Below are 23,940 nucleotides of genomic sequence, written 5' to 3'. Positions count from 1 at the left end.
AGTCATCCTGCAATTGGACTCTCTGAAGGATGTCCTTCATGATAATTATAAACATCTTTGGCTAGATACATCTCCATGTTTTATGCTTTGGTACTGGTAATCAGAGGAACATCAAACAAAATTCTCTTAGAACTTTGGATAAAGTGTAGTGTTTGCTTTGGAGACAAAGAAAATGGGTTCAAATCCTACTTCTGCTTATTGAATTTGCACAACTTAAGCCAGATGTTTCCTTATCTGTAAAATGAGAGGATTGGGCTAAATGGCTTCTGAGGTCCCTTCCAGCCATGATCTAATTATCTTAGCATCTTTACTATTCTTTACCTTTCTTTGTATCTCTATGTGCTTACCACAATACCTGGCACATAGTAGGTGCTTAATAAATGCTTGTTAACTGATTTCATGGGAAACATTTTATTATAAGAAAATCTTTAATGTTCTACCAAGTCAAAAGCATTTTCTTAAAGACAATGCTTTCTATTCTCTGCACCCTTCACACAGTTTTATGACTATGAAGATGTAGTCTGCTATAAAAATCATCTGCAAAAGACTTCCTTCCATCTTTGATATTTTCATCAAAGATTTCAAAGTGTGTTTGTCCTTCGTTGCCGAAGAAGACCATGCCATCAGAGAAATGATGGCATGACTTGCTCTTGACTTTTTTTTGAGTGAGGGAGGGCTGTGCAGGTCACCAGCCTCACTTCTCCTCCAGAGCCATCTGAATTCAGTGACCAGATATTCATCAGGATGACTGGAGATGACCCAGGATGAGGCAGTTGGGGTTAAGTGACTTGCCCAAGGTCACACAGCTAGTGACTGTCAAGTGTCTGAGGTGAGATATGAACTCAGGTCCTCCTGACTCCTGCACTCATGCTCTTATCCACTGCACCACCTAGCTGCCCCCCCCATCAAAGATTTACTTGATTCATGGATATGTAGATCATTCTCAGAAAGACTTGTCTCTCTTGATAGAATGTGAGTACTTTGAGGGCAGGCATATCATTTTGTTTGTTTCTCTAGTACCTAGCACAGTGCTTGGCACCTTGTTCAGTCATTTCAGTTTTATCTGACTCTTTTTGACCCCATTTGGGGTTTTCTTGGTAAAGATGCTGCAGTGGTTTGCCATTTCCTTCTCCAGTTCATTTTACAGATGAGGAAACTGAGGCAAATAGGAGACTTGCCCAGCTAGAAATGTCAAAGGCTAGTTTTGAACTCAGGAAGTTGAACCTTCCTGACTCCAGGCCCAGTACCCTATCTCCTTTACCATCTAGCTACCACTCGTAGTAGCCATTTAATAAATGCATGTTGATCAAGTAATTAATGAGAAAGTTGATATATGGTTCAGCAGTTGCTGGTATCTTCCCTGTTACTTTTTTTTTTTCTGCTAATAATACCATCAGTGATTTTCCCCCTGTGGTTTGGTGTCTTACTTCTGAGAGATATTGAAACCTGTTCCTTTAAAGCTTTCAGAGTTGTGTTACTCCAACACACACTTCCGTTAATACTTGGTCTGGTTCAGCCTTATCTTCTTACATGCCATTTTTCACCCAGCACACTGTGTCCTGAAGTGTTGGGTCCAAAAGTCATAGCTCCATTGTCATCAGTCTGCATCATAAAAATGCTGACAATTGCATTGTTATCTCTTTTCATTGTTTGCTCTTTTCCCAATGTAATATTGAAATAGCATTAGTGACTCTGTTTGCTTTTATCACTTGTGAAGTTAATTCTCCAAGTCATTTGAGTTTGGAGAAGTTGCAAGAATACTCCCCCTTCCCAAGAGTAAACCAGCTTAAAAAATCAAACAAAACAACCCCTTTTTCCTTCTCTCCTCAATGTCTTCTGATTGTCTCCCAATTCCCTCCAACCAATCCTCACCCTCACTTCATTACCTCCAGATCCCCTCCTTCAGTAAAAAACCAAGTGCTTAATCCTTTCACCCTGTTTTTCATTCCCTCCAAACTGTATATTAACTGGGTAAAAACCAAAGTTCTGGGTTCTTGACTACTAAGAAGCTTGAACCCATTTTGTTTTGCAACTGCATATGCTATTAAATAAATCATTTATCTGGATGATACTCAGTTGTATTACTTAACTCTAACACCAGTGTCATCTACAAGTGTTCTAGGAATGATCAGTCTTTGTTGGGTCTCATTATAAGCTTTCTGACATCCTCCATCTTGCCAAATAAGTAATGCAAATATTATCATCCCTCCTTTACAGTAAAAGAAGCTGATGGTCAGAGTGAATAAGTGGCCAAGGTTGCCCAGCAAGGGAGTAGAAGAGCTAAACCTCAAACCCAGGTTCTTTGACTTCATTCCAGAGCTCTTAGTACTATATCCTGCTTGACTGGCAAGCTGAGTCTGATAAGCACAATATTTTATTATAAAGAGGCTGGGAAAATTAGGTTCAGTTCACTCAGTCAGCTAGATTCATGCTAGGCTAGCAAGCATCAGTGCAAAGTGTGTTCCATTTGCCCAAGCAGATAAGCAGTCTCTTTGTCCTGTCATCACCAACAACAACCAAATGGAGGTTTTCCTGTGATGCACTGATTGGTCAGTGATCTGCCCTACTGTAGAATATGCTTCAGAAACCACCTCCATGCTAAACTGGACTAAGGAAAGCTGTGGAGCAGAGCAGAACCCTGGGAAGTTCTCAGGGAAAACTGAAAAAGGGTGTGAACTTGGGAGGGCTGGAATAAACTCTCTCTCTCTCTCTCTCTCTCAATGCAAAATTCAGAGTAGACTCTTGGAGCCTTTGATGGGCATATCTGCTCATACGGTGTTGCGTAATCTAAGAATAGCCCAGATTTAAATTCCCACTTCCTCTGAGAAGGCACTGTTACGGACCAGGAAGCAGACACACCCTACTCTTCTATTAACAAGTTCTAAGCCAGAAATCTCCAGAACTGGAATCCAGCTCTCTTGAAAGACTGTTGTCCCCAGAGACTTTCCTCCATCAACCAATCCAACGACAGAAACCTGTGAAATATTGTGGATAGAGTGATGAATTTGGTGCTAGAGAACCTGGATTCCTCTGCTGCTTATTACTTAAGGGACATTAGGTAAATTGTTCAACCTTGCTGGGTCTCAGTTTATGGAGTTGGACTAAAAGCTCTCTAAAGCCCCTTCTCACTGTATGTAGATTGGCAATCAACAAACACTCATTAAATACCTGGGTGAGGAGGGGGCAAGGGGGAATACAAATCTAAAAATGAGATAGTTCTTGCCCTCAGGGAGATTCCATTCTACCATCCTAAGAAATAAGATTAGAATTTATAATACCTCACACGTACAGCTCTTTAAATGTTTGCAAAGCACTTTTCAATCAATAGATTTGAGCCTCATAACAATCCTCTGAGATAGTTGATATTTTTATCCCCATTTTATGGTTGAGGAAACTGAGGCAGATAGTAGTCACATAACTTATCCAGGGTCACACAACTAATAAGTGCCTGAGGCAGGATTTAACCCAGGTCTTCCTTGTCTCAAATTCAAACATTCTTTCAACTATACTAAGCACAGAAAAGTATAATAATACCAAATTGTACAGTACAGAAGTGGTAAAAATCCAGACAATAGGTACTCAGGGGGAAGGAGATTAATAAACAAACTGGAAAGATTTCAAAGACCAGGGAGGATTTAGCAAAGAATGGATAAGGATTTAGACTGGTGAAGGGGAGAAGAGAAGAATTTCAGGCAAAGGAAGAGTGCATGTGGTGTTGGAATGAGAGACAGAAGAAGCTAGGGTAGTTACTGGTGGTACTTACTGGCTTATCTAGTCCGCTGCACTGAATTCTGAGGATACAAGCAAAAAGATAGTCCCTGCCCTCAGAGAGCTTATATTCCAGTCAGGGAGAACAGCATATTAAAGTAGGGAGAGGGAACAAGAGCAGATGGACTGACCATTAGAGTCAGGATGAGAGCTGGGAGACAAGTGCTCCGACAGTTGTGTAACTGGACATATCACTTCCCTCTCTCAGCCTCAGTGTCCTCATCTGTAAAAAGAGATGACAGTACTTACACAACCTGCCTCACAGGGTTGTTGTACATTATAGAACACTATAGGAACGTGGCCTACTCTTTTTTAAAAAGTAAGCTATTATTAAAGTAAGCAACAGGAGGTCGTCTCTTTATGAAAACAGAATCCCCTCAGTAAAATACATGTCAAGTGGTCCGGCTTTTGTTTAAAAACTTCTAATGGAGGGAAATCCACTTCCTCCCTAAGTAGGCCATTCCACTCTGGGGAGTGGGGGGGCTCTAATTGATAGGAAGTTTTTCCTTACATCAGCCATCTTTGCAACCTCAGTCTGTCCCTCCTGATTTTAGGTGGCACAGTGGACAAAGAGCTGGGTCTGGAGTCAGAAAATCTAACTTCAGATCCTGCCTCAGACACTCACTAGCTGTGTGACTCTGGACAAGTCACTTAACCTCTGTCTACCTCAGTTTCCCCAATGATAAAATGAACTGGAGAAGGAAATGGCAAACTATTCCAGTATCTTTGCAAGAAAACTCCAAAAGGGGATTTCATGACTAAAAGTGACTGAAAAACAACACAACAACAGTGTGTTCTCCCTGCTTCCTTCATTCTGCTGCCATACAAATCTTCCTTAAGCATAAATCTGATCCCATCATTCTTCTGCTCAACCCTGTCTTTGGCTCCCTATGACTTATGTAGTAAAAAGTTCTGATTCTTTTACCTCTCATCCAAGGCCTCCCACAGTCTGGTGCCACTTTTTCTTTGGGACTTTCTTTCTCTCTTAATTTAGTACTGCCTTCTACATTCTGGAGGCTCCTGCAAAACTGAACTAATACCATCCCCCATGCACGTTTCAGTCTCTTGCCTCTGTACTTTTGCTCATGGTCTTCCCTATTTCTAGAATGTTCTGCCCTCTTTGTCTGTTGAATTCTTATCTGTCCTTTCAAGCTCAAATCATATACCACCTCCTCCATAAAGCCTTCCCTGATCCCTTCAGTGAGGGATATTTTTTCCCTGTGTCTTCATACAACATTTCTGCATTTCTCTGATTCATTTATCATGTATTGTTTTTTTGGCATTATACTTATTAGGCAACTGGATGGCAAAATGGACATTGCATTGGATTTAAATCCGGAATGCCTGAGTTCAAATCCTGCCTCAGACACTTATTAGCTGTATCACCCTGGACAAATCACTTAACCTTTCTCAGCCTTAGTTTTGTCATCGACAAAATGGGGATAGTAAAAGCACTTTACCTGTAAGGATCAAATGAGATAACATGTGAAATGGTATATAGCATATATGCATATTTATATAGTACCATAGCATATAATTATACATGTTTTGATCATATCCTCCAGGAGAGGGATAAGCTCCAGGAGGGCAAAAACCAAGACTTACCTAAACATCTCATCATATTCTTGAACAGTCCATACTTGACTAAACTATACAAGATAATGCCTAAAAGTCCAGTAGGTATCATGCCCCAAGGGAGGATTTCGCCTAAAGAAAAGAGAGGATCAAATAAGAAATTAAACAGTTTCATTAGAATGATAATTGGATCCCAGTGGGGGAGAACACTGGCACTAACAATACTTTATGGGTCTTGTTCTCAGGAGATCTGCTCGGATCCTCAGTTTATTGTTGAAGGAGCAACCCGCACAGACATCTGTCAAGGAGCCTTAGGTAAGTGACTAAGAGACAGAGTTCTAATAGTGAAGGAGGTGGGGGAGAGTTCTCTTTTCTCTTTGACTTTACAACCTTTACATCTAGCATTTTGATTTCTCTTCCCAAGAGCTTGTCCAACCTAATATTGCTTGTGTTCTGACAATTTTAGTGCCCTAAATGAGCCATGATTTGAGCAGTCTTTCCAATGAAGCAGATATCCATCCCCTACTAATACTTTAGTGTACATTCTTTATGAACTCCTGTGTTCCAAGTAGTTCATCCCCTGGGACCAACCCTCTGGAGACAAGCCTCTTCAAAATATGCTAGACTGATGGTCACACAGTCCATTGGCAGGTCTATACTCTAAGTCTTTCCAGCTTTCTTGGCCTTGCCAGACCTTGCCTTCTACTAGCAAAGCCTTTGAGAAACTGGAGTAAAGTCCACGCTACAATGAGTTGTCAAAGTGGCCACGACCCACCAACTGAGACATGAGAATGCCCAGATCACGGAGTAGATAGGTAACGCATTTATTAGGTGCTTACTAATGCTGTTGTTGTGACTCAGTCATGTCCCACTCTTCAAGACCCTGTCGGCCACATCACATCAGTATTGTCTGTGAGGTTTTCTTAGCAAAGATACTGGAGTGGTTTGCTATTTCCTTCCCTAGTTCATTTTGTAGATGAGGAAACTGAGACAAACAGAGTTAAGTGACTTTTCCAGGGTCACACAGATACTAAGTTCCTGAGGCCAGATTTGAACTTAGGTCTTCCTGACTCTAGGCCTAATCCTCTATCCACTGAGCACCTAGCTGCTTCTAGTGCCGGGGACTGTTAAGTGCTGAGAATGCAAATATAAATAAGCAAGATAGATCCTGCCTTCAAGAAGCTTATATTCTAGTGGAAGAAGATAGTACATAAAGAGGAAATGGAAAGAAGAGAAGAGGGTACATATGTTGGATGTGGCATGGAGATGACCAGGATCCACACAAGATAAGTCAAAGCTGACCTATTCTGGAGATGGAGTTCAAGAGTCCAGTAGGGGAAAGTGAAGATGATGGGCCATATAGAGATAGCATGATGTGGAGATGGTTAGAAGTGAAAACAAAATCTCAGAATTGGAAAGGATCTCAGAGGGTCAGACTTGCCTGCCACATGGTAAGTGCTTAATAAAAGTTTATTGACTTAATTTGACTTGAATGTGTGAGACCAATATAGTCTGTACTTTACCAGAGGGCATTTTTTTTGAGGCCTATAAAGCCGCCAGAATGGGGGAACAGAGCAGTGGGAGGAATCTGGGATGCTGCTGTTATAGGGAATCCTGATGACTGAGTGAACAGAGCTCAGGCCAGTCCTAACGACATCACCCCAGCCATCCCTCTGCTCTCTGAATTATCAGCCCAGTGAACAGGGGAAAGTGACTCACTGTAGCAGAAGAGGAAACTGTATGTGCTCTGATGAAAGGAAGTTAGTACAGCGTTAGATTTGTGGTTTTTACCATACAAAGTCACCATGGTATCATAACAGCAACAAAGCCATTTATTGATCTAAGGACAGATGTTATATTCTTTGGAGAAAAACAAATTCCATGGAATAGTTGAATTAAAAAGCCTATCTAAAGCCTGGCTCTTGGTAGGTTTGTTTCTGAATGTAATTCGTGTTACGATTTTAATCTACAAAGGGCCTGAAGACTAGGCTGTTGCTGGAGCTTCTTCTGATAAAAGCCCTCCACGGATTGGAGCTGTGAGCACAGTAGGACTGACATTCTCAGCTGTGTCTTCTTGTGGCCATTGTGCAGAGCACATATGGAGTCAGTCTATTTATGGCAATGGAGACTACCGTGGTGTGGATGAATGAAATGTATTAATAACAAAAGAGACCCATTTTTAGCTGTTAATTTATTTTAAATACATCTTATCGATATCTTTTGTTTAAACATTGCCCAGATTTCCCCCTTTCTCTCCTCGATCGCTTTCCAGAGTCATTCCTTATAACAAAGACATTTAAAAGAAAAAAAAAAAAAGAAAATGAGGATGAGAAAAAAAGTCATTAAAACACATTAAAAAAAAAAAAAGTCTGATATTATATGCAATGTTCCTCCCCACCCATGGACCCCCACCTCTATAAAGTAGCAGGGGAAAGTTTCTTCCCATATCTCTTTTTGGAGGCCAATCTTGTATTTTATAATTTCATAGCCTTCAGTTTTAATTCTATACTAGTGGGGTTTTTTCTTTTTATATTCATTATTGTATATGTTGTTTGCCTGGCCTGTTTACTTTGATCAGTTCACATAACTCTCCATCCTTCTCTGTCTTCATCACGCTCCTCATTTCTTATAGCACAATCATATTCTGTTACATTCATGGACTTGTTTAGATATTCTCCTGTCAATGAGTAGTTACTTTGTTTCTAGTTCTTTGCTACTATGAAAATGCTGCCATAAATATTTCGTTGCACATGAAACACTCATTTTGAGGCACATGCTTGGCAGTGAAATCTTGGGGTCAAAGTGTATGGACATTTTAGAAATTTCATTTGCATATTTCCAAATTGCTTTTCAGAATAGTTGTATCAATTCACAGCTCTACCAACAATGTATTGGTATGCCTGCCTCTCTACTAGACCTCTAATTTTGATTTTCCAACAATGTATTGGCATGCCTGCCTCTCTACTAGACCTCTAATTTTGATTTTTCCACCTTTTGTCATTGCCAATTTGATGAGTGTGAGATGGAACCTTGGGGCTATTTTAATTTGCATTTATCTTATTTTTAGTGAATTGGAGCATTCTTTCATGTAATTATTAATAATCTGCAAATGAAAGAACTATTTGTTCATATCTTTTGACTACTCTGCTGGGGAATTAGCCGTTAGCTTTAATCCCTTCAACTGAACATTTTATCAGAACTATTATACTCTGTCCTGCTCAGGCCATAGTATTTTGTTAAGTTTTGGGTCCCACCTCTTAGAAAGGGCATTGATAACATGAGAAATGACTAGAGGAGAGTCATGAAGGGCATTTAGTCCATGTCTTGTGAATATCAATTAAAGGAACTAGGAATGTTTAACCTTGAGAAGAGAAGACTAGGGGGAAAATGGGATAGTTGTCTCCATGGATTTGAAGGATTGTCTCATGAAAGACAGATGACACTCGTTTTGTTTGGTTCATAGCACCAGATAGAAGTTGCAAGAGGCAAATTTAGATTTGAAGAACTTACTAATAATTTTTTCTTGTTGTTTGGTTATTTCCAACTCTTCATGACCCCTTTTGGGAGGTTTTCTTGGCAAAGATACTGAAGTGGTTTGCCATTTCCTTCTCCAGTTCATTTTACAGATGAGGATACTGAGGTAAACAGGGTTAAGTGACTTGTCTAGGGTCACATAGCTAATAAGTGTCTGAGGACAGATTTGAACTCAGATTGACTCCAGGTGGGCACTCTATTCACTGTGTCACCTAACTGCCCTTCCTAACAATTAGAGCTGTCTGAAATTAGAATGGGTTACCTTAGCGGTTTCCCTCACCCTCCAACCCAGAGTTCTTCACACAAAGTCTAAACCACCACCATAGCAAAAACAAGAACAAATGACCACTTTTACATATAGTATACAATGAGTTGCAAATTCTTGTTGATTCTACCTCCACAAGGTAGAATGGCTGTGTTGGCTTGGCTCTGTTCCCTTCCACCTACTCCCAAACCCACCATCCTAGTTCAGGGCTTCATCATAGTTTGAACATCTCTCCTCTACTCAAGAACCTCTATTGCCCTGCTCACTACTATCAAACTTAAGTATTTTAAATGAGTGCTTTAAAAATGATCCAATTTTTAGAATAATTATCTGAGATCACCATTTACTGTGATTTCATCTGAAGAATTAAATCTTCAAAATTAAGTCACTTAAGACTATAAACCAAACAAGAAGGCCTGATACCAAGAAATCCACACATTACAAATTATATAACTTCTCATCATAGAATATTAATTTAAAATAAATTTTAATGATAAACAATTTTTATTGAATACTCTCAATAAGAACAGAATTTATTCTATCTCGCAGGGGAAACTACTAATTGTCAAATGATCATATATGAAATGGTGTTTATAAAATAGGCATAATAAGTTTTGGTTATATAAAGGTACCAAATATAAAGCATACACAGACATATGGCTTCATGCATTTCACATGAATGTAAATGTATAGTGTAAGCATTCAAATGTACTTGTTAAATTTCCTGTGTTTTAAATGTGCTTATCATTCCATTAAAATCTTCATTTAAAAATAATTTTTAGAAAAGAAGCCCTAGTGGTTCCCTCTTTCCTTTAGGATCAAATATAAACTCTTCTATTCAGCTTTTAAAGCATTTCACATTTCCCCTTTATTGATTCTACCTTCCAGTTAAACTGGATTTCTCAGTACGTGATATTCTATCCTCTATCTTAATACCTTTATCGAGGTTGTGTGCCCCATGCCTAGAATACACTTAGTCTTTACTTCCTCCTTGGTATCCCTAGCTTCCTTCAAAGGTCAACTCAAATGCTTCCTCCTACAAGAAGCCTGTTCTGATTCCAGGTGCTAATAATGTCCTCCTCCTGGAAATTGTTTTATATTTAATTTTCCACATAGATGTTGTTTCCCTCCAGTAGAATATGTCTTTTGAAAACCGATACAATTTTATTTTTGTCTCTGTATTCCTGGAACAATTTCTGGCACATAGTAGGTGCTTAACAAATGCTTGTTGAGTGAATGAATGAATGTCTAGGAGACCCTTGTTGTCCCTTCCAACTCTGAAATTCTGTGAAAAGTATAGAAATCCTATCTCCTTTCCTTGATGCTGAAGGTGTTGACAACAATATTGATTTCATGTTTCTATGATGCTTTAAGGATTACAAGTGCTTTTCTCTTGACCCTGCAAGGTAGATTATACAAGTTTTATTATTCCCATTTTACAGATGAGTATACTGAGACTCAGAAGGATGAAGTGATTTGTTAACAATTATTTATTGTTTCAAATACATCCTTTTCATATGGTCCTCACAACAACCCTGTGAGGTAGGTGCTGAACTGGTCCCTGATTTCTTTAGTATAGAGAATTCCCAGATGAGGAAAGTCCCTTCACTAATGCAGGTCAGTACTTCCTTTGCGTTTTATAGTCTTAGATTGTTGGCCAGAGCCCTGAAAAATAAAGTGGCTTGCTCAGGGTCACAGAGTTCATATGGCTCAGAGGACAAACTTGAAGTCAGGCCTCTCTGGCTCTGAGGATAGTTCTCTGACCATGATGCCATACTGACTCTCTTGCTGCTCAGATAGATGCTATCGGATTATTATTCCCATTCTACAAAAAAGAAAATTGAGGCTCACGTAGAGTGGCCTGCTGTGGCCTCAACCCAAGGGTTTTAGTCTCAAGTTCAATGCTCTCTTCAGCATACCGAGTCTAGGCATTACCAAAGAGAACAGCATGGGGGAAGTCACAAACTGATCACCCTAGAATAATTATTTCAGCCCAAATATTTTTGTTATTAAAATGAATATGCTGAGTATGAAGGATGGAAATATCTGATGGGAGGAGGGGCAAATTCTAAAACTATGCAAAAATAAACAGAGCTGGTTTGGGGCCACAGCCCAGACGGTTGAAAAACATCGTTTGTTCCTTTATTTTTGGATACCTGAAACACCAGAACTCATTTTAGCAGGAGAAAACAAGCCTGTACGTATCCTTGAGCTCTCAGGCAATGTCAGCCTGTGAATGAGGTGTTCTGACAATATCAGTAAGCTGACAAAAAAGAGAATTACTAAAAACTGGCGAATGTACTACTCGACCTGTGGCCCACTTGAAAGGCTGTACATGGAATAGAAGTTAGAGCCATTGCCTACTGTGGGCCATCAGCCTCTGTCCTAAGGGACCCCAGTACATGGTCATGGAAAGACCACTGACCTTTGAGTCAGAGTCTGCATTTATGGCCTACCTCCACCACCTCACTGTGTGATAGTCATCGCTTAATCTTCCTCTGAGCTTCAGCGTTGTATCTATAAAATGGGGACAATAATGCTTGTATGACAGACTTTACGGGGGAACTACGTCAAGTATCCATGATTTTAGTGACGTAGGCCCTCTCTCCATCAACACAGATCAAAGCTCTGGAGTCAGATGCATATCCTCCCCCATACCAAATGCATGACCATGAACAAGTCCCTTCATCTCTCTGGATTTCAGTTTCCTCATATGTAAAATGAAGGAGTTGGACTAGTTGGCTTCAAAATATTTGCATTTATTTAATTTATATTAATTGATTTGTTTTGTATTTATTTTGATATTTATGGTCCTATGGTCCCTTAGTGACTTGGTAAAATGATTTTCAGAAGTTATGATGGCTGAAAAATTCATCATCCTGTAGCTAAGGTGTTGATGAGTCTCTCCAAATTTGGTTCAGCTGGCTTTCAGATGAAAGACAGAAAATCTGTCACCAGGCCCACACTCAAAGCCTTTCTACCTTGGTAGAACCATCCATAGCCTTGAGGGGCTTGAGAATTTGAGGTCACTTTCTTGTTACAGCAATGAATCTGATTTTGGACATTAGGGGAAAGAAAACAGCTTTGTAAACTGGGAAGCTATAGAAGACATACAACCCTCAACTGAGAACGAAGAATGTGAAATATTAAAGGCAAAATGGACTTCTTAAAGCTAATTGACTTTGTTCAGTGTGTTCTTCATTTGCATTTTTAAAGAAGTTTTGTTGATGTTTTTTGGTTTTGGATTTTTTTTTTTTACATCATACTAATCGTTGGATATATTGGCCCCCTCTTTGAACCTCCTTGTAACAAGGAAAAATCGTTAAGCAAAGCTGTAGGAAACATTGACCACATCTGACAGCATATGCCACACTTCACTCCCATCATCCCCCACCTCTGCACTGCAGGAAGGGTGCTCCCACATCTCTCCTCTGGCACCAAGATTGGTCAGATGATTATCCAGTGTGTGGTTTCATTTTAGCGTTATCATGTCTTTTATATATATTGTTCTCCTGGTTCCTGTATCAGTTCATTCGAGTCTTCCTATGTTTCTCTAAATTCCTCATAAGTGTCATTTCTGACAGCACTATAATGTCATTATAGCTCACATACAATTTGTTCAGGCATTTACCATTTATGCTTACTTTTTGCATCCTTAGTTCATTCAGTGAATGTGGATCTGTTTGAAGGAACTGAAGATATTTATCTGGAGAAAGGAAGACTAAGTTGGAATATAACTGTCTTTAAATATTTGAAGGACAAAAGGGTTCAAATCCCACCACTAGTTGGGAAGTTGTATGAATTTGAGCCATTTGCTTAACCTCTCTGGTCCTCAGTTTCCTCTTCTGTAAAATTAGGATGTTGGGCTAGAGGATCCCTTCCTAGCTCTAGCTCTGTGATCCTTTTGATCTCATTCAGTCCTCCCAATGGCCCTGTGATGTCAAGTGCGATTGTTATCTCTGTTTTTCAGATGGGAAAGCTGAGGTTCAGCATGATTAAGTGACTGCTAAAGGAGAAAAGGAAGAAGCAGAAGGCTTTGGTGCCTGAGGAAGTAGGGATAGGATTGAAGGGAAGGTAAAGGAGAGGATGCAGGGGGAACCAAACACAAACTTGTCTCCTGCCCACCCCATGTATGTGCCTGTGGAATCTGGTATAAAGTGGATTGAAGGAAGACCCTGCAAGAAGGTGGGAACATGGTCCCTGGAGCATTGTCCTCTCTCCTGCTAGAATTTGGATTCTCTTTGTTATTCTTAAAACATTTCCACTGCCAATAGAAGTGTGTGTGTGTGTGTGTGTGTGTGTGTGTGTGTGTGTGTGTGTGTGGTATCTGAGAGAGAGAAACAGAGAGAGACAGAAACAGAGAGAGAGAGAGGGAGAGGGATATATATATATATATGGAGAGAGAGAGAGAGAGAAGACTGGGGCTAGCGGGGAAGATCTTTCCCCTTAGATCATAAGCACCTGAAGAACAGAGATTGCGGTATTTTCTATTTATACAGAGTGTTGCTAAAGTCTCAGCACTTCAGTAGGACTGTTATATGAACAGAGGATTAAATATGTTCTGTTTGGCCCCAGAGGGCAGAATTAGGAGCCATGGGCAGAAGTTGCAAAGGGAAAAATTTGACTTTAGATTAAAAAGTTTTTTAACAATTAGAGTTGTCCAGAAGTGGCATGGTCTACATAGGGAGGTGGTGGAGTGCCCTTCCTTGGAAATCTTTATCGTTTAGTAGCTTAAAACTGCACTAAGACTTTAGAGACACCTTGTCTACTCCCACTGTAGTGCTTTGCATAATGAATACTAGAGGATGGTGAAAAGTAGCAGCTTGGCATAGTAGAATAAACTCTAGCCTGGGAGGCAAACAACATGATTTCAAATCCTGACTCTGATGCCTCTGTCTGTGAGTCACTTAACCAGTTATCCTTGAAAACTCAGTTTCCTTATGTGTAAAATGGGGATAAAAAAATTCATGCCCTACCTACTTCCCAGGTCTTTTGTGAAGATCGAAAGAATACTATATAAGGTGTACTTCCCTTCTCTTCTCCCGGAAATGTTAACTGATAAATCTGAAGGTTAAAGAAAAATTCATATATATATTCTATATATACATATATAGAATATATATATGTACATACACCCAAATATACACATACATGCGTACATAAAAGATGAGTATGTAAAATATATATAAATATATTTATATTATTTTAGATTTGTATTATGTTATTTATTAATATTTATAATAGAACATTACATATTAATTAACTTTGTATTTGTATTTATATTATTATTATATGAATATATATATATATTTTTTTTTACATACACACACACAGAGCCAGGTGGCTCTTACTTTGACCAGGCCTCCTAAAGGGGACTCATTTTCACTGTGGCCTCTGTGCAGCTGCAGACACAGAGAACTGTCATCAGTCAGCATAAAGTCAGACAACTGTAGGCCTGGAAAGGCTCATAGAACTCAGCTGTCTAAATCTCTCATTTTATAGACAAATTAACTGAGGCTCATAGGGAAGTAAGGCCACATAGCGAGCATCAGAGGCCAGAGAGGGCAACCAGACTGTTGAAGGGCCTTTAACCCATATCGTCTAATGACGCTGAGAATGTTTAGGATGAAGAAAAGACCTGCAGGGGAGAGGGGGAAGGCAGAACATGACAGATGTCTTCAAGTATTTGAAGGGCTGTCATGTGGATGAAGGATTCGATTCACTCTTTTGGCCCCAAAGGGCAGAATTAGGAGCCATGAGCAGAAGTTGCCAAGGGAAAAATGTAGGCTTTCAATTAAAAAATTTCTTAACAGTTAAAGTTGTCCAAAAGTAGCATGGGATACTCAGAGAGGTGGTGGGTTTCCCTTCCTTGGAAGTCTTTATGCAGGCTGGTGGACCATGTGATACAATAGGGATTTCTTTTAGATATGGTTTGAGGTCAGATGGCTTCCCAGGTCCCTTCTAACTTTCAAATTCAGTGATTCTCTGAGTCCTTTCCCTTTAACTTATAATTAGCATAATTTTCTAGGATTTTACTGGGAGTTCTCTCTACAGCAAGGCAACAGTTAATCCAAAATTAAACATCTGCCTGCTTTCCCAGAAGTTTCTGCTTTGGAACTTCTCCAGATGAATTCAGATCAGGTTACAGAAGCAAGTTGACCAAGGACCATATTGCACAATGCAGAAAATGGTTGTTGTGGAGAATCAGCTCAGCAGAGAACAGCTGTAGCTTCTTCCAGGGAAGCTAGAAACCAAGCCTTACTTTTGCAGGCTGCACTGACTCATTTTGCTGGGTGTATACACCTGCCAGAGTGCCCTGCCCCCTGTCCAACAAGGCTTTGGGATATGATTATGTCTCACCAACCATACTCTTATGGGTCATTTCCACATGAAAACGGTAATGAAAGGTAGGATAAATAAAGCTCTCGTAGGGCACCTTTTCATGCAGGTATTTTCTGTTCCTCTGCTAATGCTCACACTGACTGAAGTTGCTTCTTGGGTCCTGAAAGAATACCAAAAGGTTTGCTTCCTATTACAATGGCAAAAGTGCTGGATTTGAAACCTAAAGACCGGGTTTCACTCAGTACCTGTGTGATCCTGGAAAAGTCACTTATGACCCTCTCCAGACGTGAGTTTCCTCATCTGTAAAATGAAGTTGGACAATCTCCCCTAAAACTCCTCCCAGTTCTAAACCTGTGACCAGGGGGATCTCTGAGGTCTCTTCTAGCTTTTTCATCTATGATTCTGTAAATCGTGAGAATGGGTCAAGAGTACCCACCACACAGATCCTTAGTTTTCTGACCTAGCTGTGGTAGAGTGTAATGACCACTGGGGTTAATTGCATTGAGATTAAAACCTTCCTGTTTGATCTTGAACAAGTCACTTTAGGATTTTCTTCCATCTCTGTTTATTGGTCTATAAAATGAATATGATAAGACATATCCTACCTAATTCACAGGGCTATTGGAAGCCTACGTTGAGATAATGTTTGTAAAGTGCTTTGTAAGTTGTGAAGTGCTATTTGTATGTATATATAAGGGGAGGTATTGATATTTCACCCTGAGCAGGCAATTATTTCCCGGCACTCCGAGATATTAACTACTCAACTTCTCTACCCTCACTTCCCAGCCCCCTCCAAAAAAAACCCATAAGAGATCAGTAATATTAAAAATAACATGATGCTCTAAGATTCATAATTCCATAATGTTATCCCAGTTGATCTTCATAATAACCCTTCGAGGTGATTGCCAGAGGTATTTGTATACCCATTTTACAGATGAAGAAAGGGAGGACAAGAAAAGGTGACTTAGTTGCCCATGAGTTAAGCTGTAGAAGGAAAGATGTGAACCCACGTCTTTCTGCCTCCAAGTCCAGCACCATCTTGCTAAGCTGTTTCACTGCCACTGAATACCATAGGTGGAAGGAAAGCATTTGGGCTCCATATGTATTACCAAGAACTTGATACAAATCATAAATTAAACGATGAGAATCAGGTATATTCATTTGCTAAATACCCAGCCTATATTTTGAGCCTTGAATCAAGGTTGAGATTAAACCAAGTCAAAGTTGTTTGTACTGTTTTGTTTGATTTTTCAAAAAAAGAAAAATACATCTAATGACCCAGTCAGAACTGGAACCCAACAAACAAGGATTTCCGAGATTATTAGGCAGGGCAAAATCAGGACATCAAAACAATCCCTGAAATAAAATATCCCAAGCCTCAGAGACATACATACAAAAATGACCATCATAGGTCAGATTTCATTAACGCTTTAGGGTTTACAAAGGGCTTTCCTCCCAACAATTCAGTAGAGTAAGGAGGACCAATAAATGTTATTTCATCTTAGAACTGAGAAAACCAAGGTTTAAATCAATTAGTGCCTGGCCACATGCCATGTGGCAGGGGTAGCAGGATTGGAACTCAGACCCCCGTGCTCTGACTCTAAATACACACAGCCCCAGTCATCCTCCTGTCTCTCTTTGTTGTAACTCTCAGCACCTTCACCCTCCGATCAAAAAGTGGCAAAGAGAAGTGAAGAAAATGGGGCTATCTTAATATACTAATAACAATTACTTACATTGCACATTGAGGTTTACAAAGCATTTCCCCAGTGTTATCTCATTTGATACTGTCAGTAACACTTGGAGATAGGCGCTGAATAAAAATAAGTATGCCCATTACACAGCTGAGAAAACAGAGGCAGACAGCAGGGCAGTGACTTCCACAGCTAGGGAGGCTAGATTTGAACTCAGCATACCTGACTCTCAAGGCCAGTGTTCTATCCATTGGGCCACTTTGCCATTTATCAAGGATTACCTTCAAGATGCTGTGATTGGTAGAAAACACTTGAAAATTCTGTCATTCAAGAGCCTAGTCTCTCATACCACCTTTGTTGGTGTCTGTCCTTCACTTTTGAAGCAGAACGATGATCTCACAGGTGATGTCTTGACTTGGGCATCTGAAATGGATTTAAGTGAAGCAGAGTTGCACAAAGTCATCCGTCTCACTCTCTCTTCCAGAGTCATCAAAGTCCAGTAGCAGGACAAACTTATTGTATTTGGAATTAGAAGACTGGGGGTTCAAAGGCTATCTGTACCCTTTACTTAACTGTTTAAGTTGGTGGGGCAGGAGATGTAAGTAAAGACCCCATGGGGCAGAGAATCTCCATTTTGGATCACACTAGGAATCTCATTGGAATTGAGCCCTGGAGTATACTCAGTAAATTGGCACTGGCACTATTGAGCTCAATTTCCTGACACATGGATTAGCAGGTTGGATGATATAAACCTACTGGCCAAAGTCTGTAGATTTGTTACTTTTTAAAACTTATTTATTTATTTGTTTTCAACATTCGCTTCTATAAGATTTTGAATTCTAAATTTTCTCCCCCTCCTTCCCTTTTCCCCTCCCCAAGACGACATGCAATCTGATATGGGCTATACATATACATTTATATTAAACACATTTCCACATTAGTCACATTGTAAAGAAGAATTAGAACCAATGGGAAAAAACACAAGAAAGAGAAACAAAAACAAAAAAAGAGAGAGAGGAAATAGTATGCTTCGATGTGCATTCAGATTCCATAGTTCTTTCTCTGGATATAGATAGTATTTTCACCATGAATCAAAGCCTGTGGATTCAGAAAAGTAATATCAATAATAGCTAGCATCTAAATTGAGCTTGACACACATTACTTCATTTGCTCTTCACAACCTTGTGAGTTTGACAAGTAATATTATCCCCATTTTACAGATGAGGAAATCAAGACTCGTAGAAGTTGAGATGACTTGTGCATGATCACATGGCTTTTAAATGTTTGAGGAGAGATTTGAACTCAAAGCCCACCTCTCTATTCATTATTCTTTCTCTCTTCTCTCATTCTCTCTCTGTCTTTCTCCATTTCTCTATCCCTGTCTTTGTTCCCCCCCCCCACTTCTCCCACAAAAATATAATCAGAAAAGAAGAGGAAGAAAGGAGAAAAAGAGGGAAGGGAGGCATGGAGTAAAGAAGATAAGATTAAAGTGGGGAGGGTAGACGTGATCTAGTCAGACCCACACACACACATTTTACAGATGGGGAAACTGAGGCACAGGGAAGTGGCTTACCCAAGGTCACAAGCATCAGTACTGGAATTTCAACTCAGTTCCTGAAATTGCAGGTTTAATTCTCTTCTTACTCCTGAAGCTGAGGAGAGAGTAAGGGATAACATTTAAAAACTGGGTCTTTCTTTTGAGCTCCCATTCAGCCTGAAGAAGAGAACCCTGGGTTTCTATGGGAAAACAGCATTACAACACTCAGACTTACAGATAAAGACAAGAGTGGCGGTATAACCAAGAATTTCACAGATAATAATAGCTGACAGATGGTTCTTTCAAGGTTTGCAAAGGACTTTCAGGATGTTATTCATCCCTTGTAAGGTAAGAACCATCCCCATTTTATAGAGGAAGAGAAATTATCAGAGCCACTTATAACATTTTATAATATGATTTTAAAAGCTGATTCTTCTTTTGTAGAGGGTCCTATAAAGTAGAAAGATTTAGGAAGTGTGTCTTCAGCTGATGTAGTGAAGAAGAAAGGTCTTCTGTGCTTTATTAAAAACAAAACCAAGCCATAAACACACATACACACACACGAACAGTGGTGCCAGGCAACAGGCCAGAGATAAGGCAAAAAATGTCTCAGAGCAAAAGGAAATAAGCTCCCCAGTTCCTCTCTGACTCACTTCTGTTTGTCCATACTCCTTCATAGACTCCCAACACGGTAAGGCAGCATGTAGGACACTACACTTGGAATCAAAAAAAGGTTTTCAAATCCTGCCTTAGACACTTACAGAGACAACAGGGTGGTACAATGGATAGAGAGCTGGGCATGGAATCAGAAAGACCCGAGTTCAAACACAGCCTCAGACACTTCCAAGATATGTGACTTCCTCAGCTCTAAAATGAGGATCATAATGGCGCCTAGCTCCCAAGGCTGTGAGGATAAAATGAGGCCATATTTGTCAGTTTGTGTGCCCTTGGTGTTCTCCTCCTGCCAGCAGAAAGCTTGACACATAGTAGGCCTTTAATAATTGCCTATTGATCAATCAGCAGACTCGAATCCACCAGAGAATGGAGGGGAGAGGAGGTCCTTTGATGAGGTGGAGAGCTACAAATATTCAGTACTGATGTAAATATCAACCACCTGCTTCTTCCACTCCAATACATCAGGAGGCTGATCCTGTCCCCTTAGAGTGGGAGAAGTTGATCTCCCCCCTCTCCATGGTTTAAGCCTTGACTCTTATACCTACTACCAATGTGACTTTGGACAAATCACTTAACTTGTCTAGACCTCAGTTTTCTCTTTAAAATATGAGGGTTAGTCTAGATGGCTTCTGAAGTTCCTTCTAGAGCTAAGACTATGAACTAACAGTTAGGTGGCACAGTGGACAGAGTGCTGTACCTGGAGTTAGGAAGAGCTGAGCTCAAATCCAAACTTCGACACTTACATTGTGACCCTGGGCATGTCACTTAATTTCTGTCTTCTTCAGTTTCTTCAAATGTAAGTGGAAGTTAATAACTGCTCCTACTTATCCACCTCCCAAAGTTGTCATGAGTATCAAATGAGATAAAGTGCTTAGCATAGTGCCTGGTGCATATAATAGGTGCCTAATAAATGCTTTTTAAAAAACCTTCCTTCTGTAAATCCACAGACATTTCTCAGTAGATTTATATCCTCCATCCTCTAATTCATATGACAGAGAATTAAGTTCTATATTAATGCTATTTTATTAAGTTTATTTGCAACCCGTTACTTTTAAGACTTTTCCTGACTTAGCCACCAAGCTTTTGTCCACCTTGGCCATTTCAATTCAACAAACGTTCATTTAATGCTGACTATGTAAAAGACACTGTGTTCAATACCATGACCCCCCTGAGCTTCAGTTTATTCCCCTATAATGATAAGGGGTTATTGAACTCCATAGTCTCTAAGATCTGTTCCCAGCTCTAAAATTCCATCATCTAAAATCTCCAGTGTTCCTTTATCCCCAAATGCTTGGAAGCTGTCCCTCACCCTTTGTACCCTGCAGAGTGGGGCAGCTTTGCTTTGTTTGCCCCCTACTAATCCCTACTAGTAAACAGTGATGTCTCTCCTCTATTGTTTCCCAGGCTGGCTCAGTGACCAGGGATGGGCAGTGTTAATGAGAGTGACAGAGAGTTTGTATTTTAAGTCCATGGACTCCAGGTTAAGAACCACCATTAGATGCTGGAAATACAAAGAAAGGCAAAAGCAGCCCCTGCCCTCAAGCAGTTCATCATCTCATGAAAGGGACAGGAGGTAAATAATTTTGTACATACAAGATACATGCAAAGTACATGGAAAGCAATGTCAGAGAGAAGGTGCTATCAGTAGGAGGGAGAGAAAGAAAGGCCTCCCACACTGGGAGCGATTTGAGCTGAGTCTTGAAAGAGTCTGGAGAAGCCAGGAGGCAAAGGTTCAGAGAGAACATTCCAGGCAGGGGAGTGCCAATGAAGAGACACAGAGTCTGGAGATGGAACAGGAAGAAGGCCAATGATCCAGCCCCATGACCAAAGCAATTCGGTTAAACCAAGAAGTATTTATCAAGCACCTACTATGTGCCAAGTGCTGTGTGAGATTAAAAAGGGTAAAACTTAATAGCTGACATTTATAGAGCACTTACTTAATTAAGGTCCTTATAACAGACCTGCAAGATAGGAGCTATTATTAACCCCATTTTACAGATGAGGAAACTGAGACAAATAGACATTAAGTGCCTTGTCCAGGGTAACAAAGCTAGGAAGTGTCTGAGGCCAGTCTTCCTGACTCTATCCATTGGACAACCTAGGACTGCAAAGTTTATAATCTAGTTGAGGAGATGTGAAAAGATTGCTAGTAGTAGCTACAAAGCCATTAAATGATGCATCCAATCAGTCCTCTAGATGAGAAATAATAATAGGAATTCAGATCACACAGAGCACAAATTCAGGTAATTGTGGTCTAGGAAGGCTTCTTGAGAGGAGTAAGATTGTACACTCAATAGACAAAGTGCATGCTATGAGCAAAGTTGTAGAGAGAGGTAAGACAATAGTAGCTAGCATTTATATAACGTTTTAACATTTGCAAAGTGCCTTACAAATATTATCTCATTTGATCCCCACACCACCCCTGGAAGGTAGATGCCGCTATTATCCCCATTTTACAGATGAGGAAACTGAGGCTGACAGGTTCATACCTCTAGCAAGGGTTAAGAAAAAATGAGAGACTGGATCAGGAGACAGTGGGTAGACAGTTTGGCGGGAATGTAGGGTTATCCTAGGGGAACCATGATAAATGAGACAGGAAAAGTAGGCTGGGGTCAAATTATGAAGGACTTGAAATGTCCTGATACTGGCCATGATCCCACAGGAACTATCAAAGGGTATGAACAGGCAGGTATCAGATGAAGAAATTAAAACTATCTATAGTCATATGAAAAAAATGCGCTAAATCACTGTGATTAGAGAGATGCAAATCAAAACAACTGAGGTACCGCCTCACACCTATCAGATTGGCTAATATGACAGAAAAGGAGAGTGATAAATGTTAGAGATATGTGAAAATTGGGACGCTAATGCATCATTGGTGGAGTTGTGAACTGATCCAACCATTCTGGAGAGCAATTTGGAACTATACCCAGAGGGCTATCCAACTGTACGTACCCTTTGATCCAGCAATACCACTACTAGGTCTGTATCCCAAACAGATCCTACAGGAACTAGGTCCCCACCTAAGGTTTTGAGAAGAAAAGTGACATAATCAAAGTTGAGTCTTAGGAAGAATTTAATCTTTCTGTCCCAATTTCTAGGTCCTTATCAACAGGAAATAGTAGCAGGAAATGATATACTGGGGCGGGGCGGGGGGGGTGAGGTGTCCTCAGTGTCTGCTCTTCTCTAGAGAGACAGGTTGGTATAGGGAAAAGACCATTGGCTCTAGAGTTAGAAGCTCTGGGTTCCAATCCTGTGGTAATCCTTCCATTCCTGTAGGCCTCAGTTTCCTCCTCAGTAAAATGAGGTAGTTAAGTTTCTGTGATACAAGTACTGTGATTTCCCCACGCCCTCATGCTTCCTGCCCCCTAGTCACACCTCCACAGCAGCCCAGAAAATCTTTCATTTCAAAAGAACCCTAGATAGTGACCCATCCCCCACATACATACATTCCCCTGTCTCAGGGATCTTGGACCTCAGCCACAAGATGAATCCCACTGCTCTGTGATTCAGTTTACCCATCTGTAAAATGGGAATGGTGATAATACAACTGTTTCTTTCTCAAGGAGAGAAGGCATCTTGAGACCTTTTATCTGTAAGTTGCCAGAAGAAAACCTAACTCTCACTAGAATGTAACCTACTGGAGAGCAGAGTTGGTTTTTGTGTTTGTATCCCCAGCATGGTGCTTGCCATATCTTAGCTTATTAGTAAATGATGGTTAATCACATCTGCTCTTCTGGTTTCTCCATCTCTCTAGGGCTCTGATAGCAGCACTCCCTTGGCATTCTCTCATGATTTATAACTAAAAGGGATGTTAGAATTCCATTGGTCCAACCTGCTCGCTTTAAAGATGAGAATACTGAGGTCCAGGGGGTTTGACTCCCCTGAGGCCATCAGCTAGTAAGTGGCAGAGCTAGGAATTGGACCCAGCTTCTCTGACTCCAAAATAATGCCTATTTCTCTCAAGAGTCAGCAATCTATCCCCTGATTGCCTCGAAAAACCCAACAACCAGCCTATCAAAAGTCAACATTTTGATAACCCTCTTCCTTTGGTGAAGAGAGGAGGGGCAAAGGGGACACATTTAGGATGCTTAAGGTGCTAGGGTAAAAATGCTGGAGTAAATACCTATAAGAAAGAATACTGTGACTTCTTGGTCCTCTGCTACAAAATTAAGTTTGTGTTTAAAATGACCAAGTCCTGGGATTAGGAGATTAGGAGTAGAGAAAATGGAGTTTAGTTATCTGTGCAAAAAGATTCCTTAACTGAAGCCCAGTGTGTGAGAGTGCATCTGTACCGTTTGGAGTGAGTAGGAACTGTGATTATTAAGTAGCTACTAGCTCTTTTTTCTACTCCTGTCTCCACCTTTGGGCTTTCATTGCTCTTTAGACACGGGGCCCAAAAACAAACAGGGAAAAGGAATCAATTCAGACAGTTTGCTAACTAGCTTGGCTAACCAAACATTTGTTTAAGAGACTATAGGTATTGTTTTAATGGGGTTGGGAGTCTTTAGATGATCCCCCTCAGGAATCTTTGTGACACCTCCATCCTC

At 40.3% G+C, this 23,940-nt stretch overlaps 1 protein-coding gene across 1 annotated transcript in view; it reads left to right on the top strand.

Moving 5' to 3' along the window:
- The window catches only part of CAPN2 (calpain 2), an 89,833-nt gene that overhangs the window by 5,534 nt on the left and 60,359 nt on the right, over nucleotides 1–23,940 (top strand). Inside the window, exon 2 of the mRNA XM_072647737.1 lies at nucleotides 5,589–5,658. Within this exon, the coding sequence (XP_072503838.1) occupies nucleotides 5,589–5,658 (70 nt within the window). The remainder of the gene's footprint in view (nucleotides 1–5,588; nucleotides 5,659–23,940) is intronic.

The sequence above is a fragment of the Notamacropus eugenii genome, chromosome 2 (assembly GCF_028372415.1).
Source record: "Notamacropus eugenii isolate mMacEug1 chromosome 2, mMacEug1.pri_v2, whole genome shotgun sequence".
Taxonomy (NCBI): Eukaryota; Metazoa; Chordata; class Mammalia; order Diprotodontia; family Macropodidae; genus Notamacropus; species Notamacropus eugenii.
Note: the sequence above shows the minus strand (reverse complement) of the source record. Positions and strands in the feature narration are given on the sequence as shown.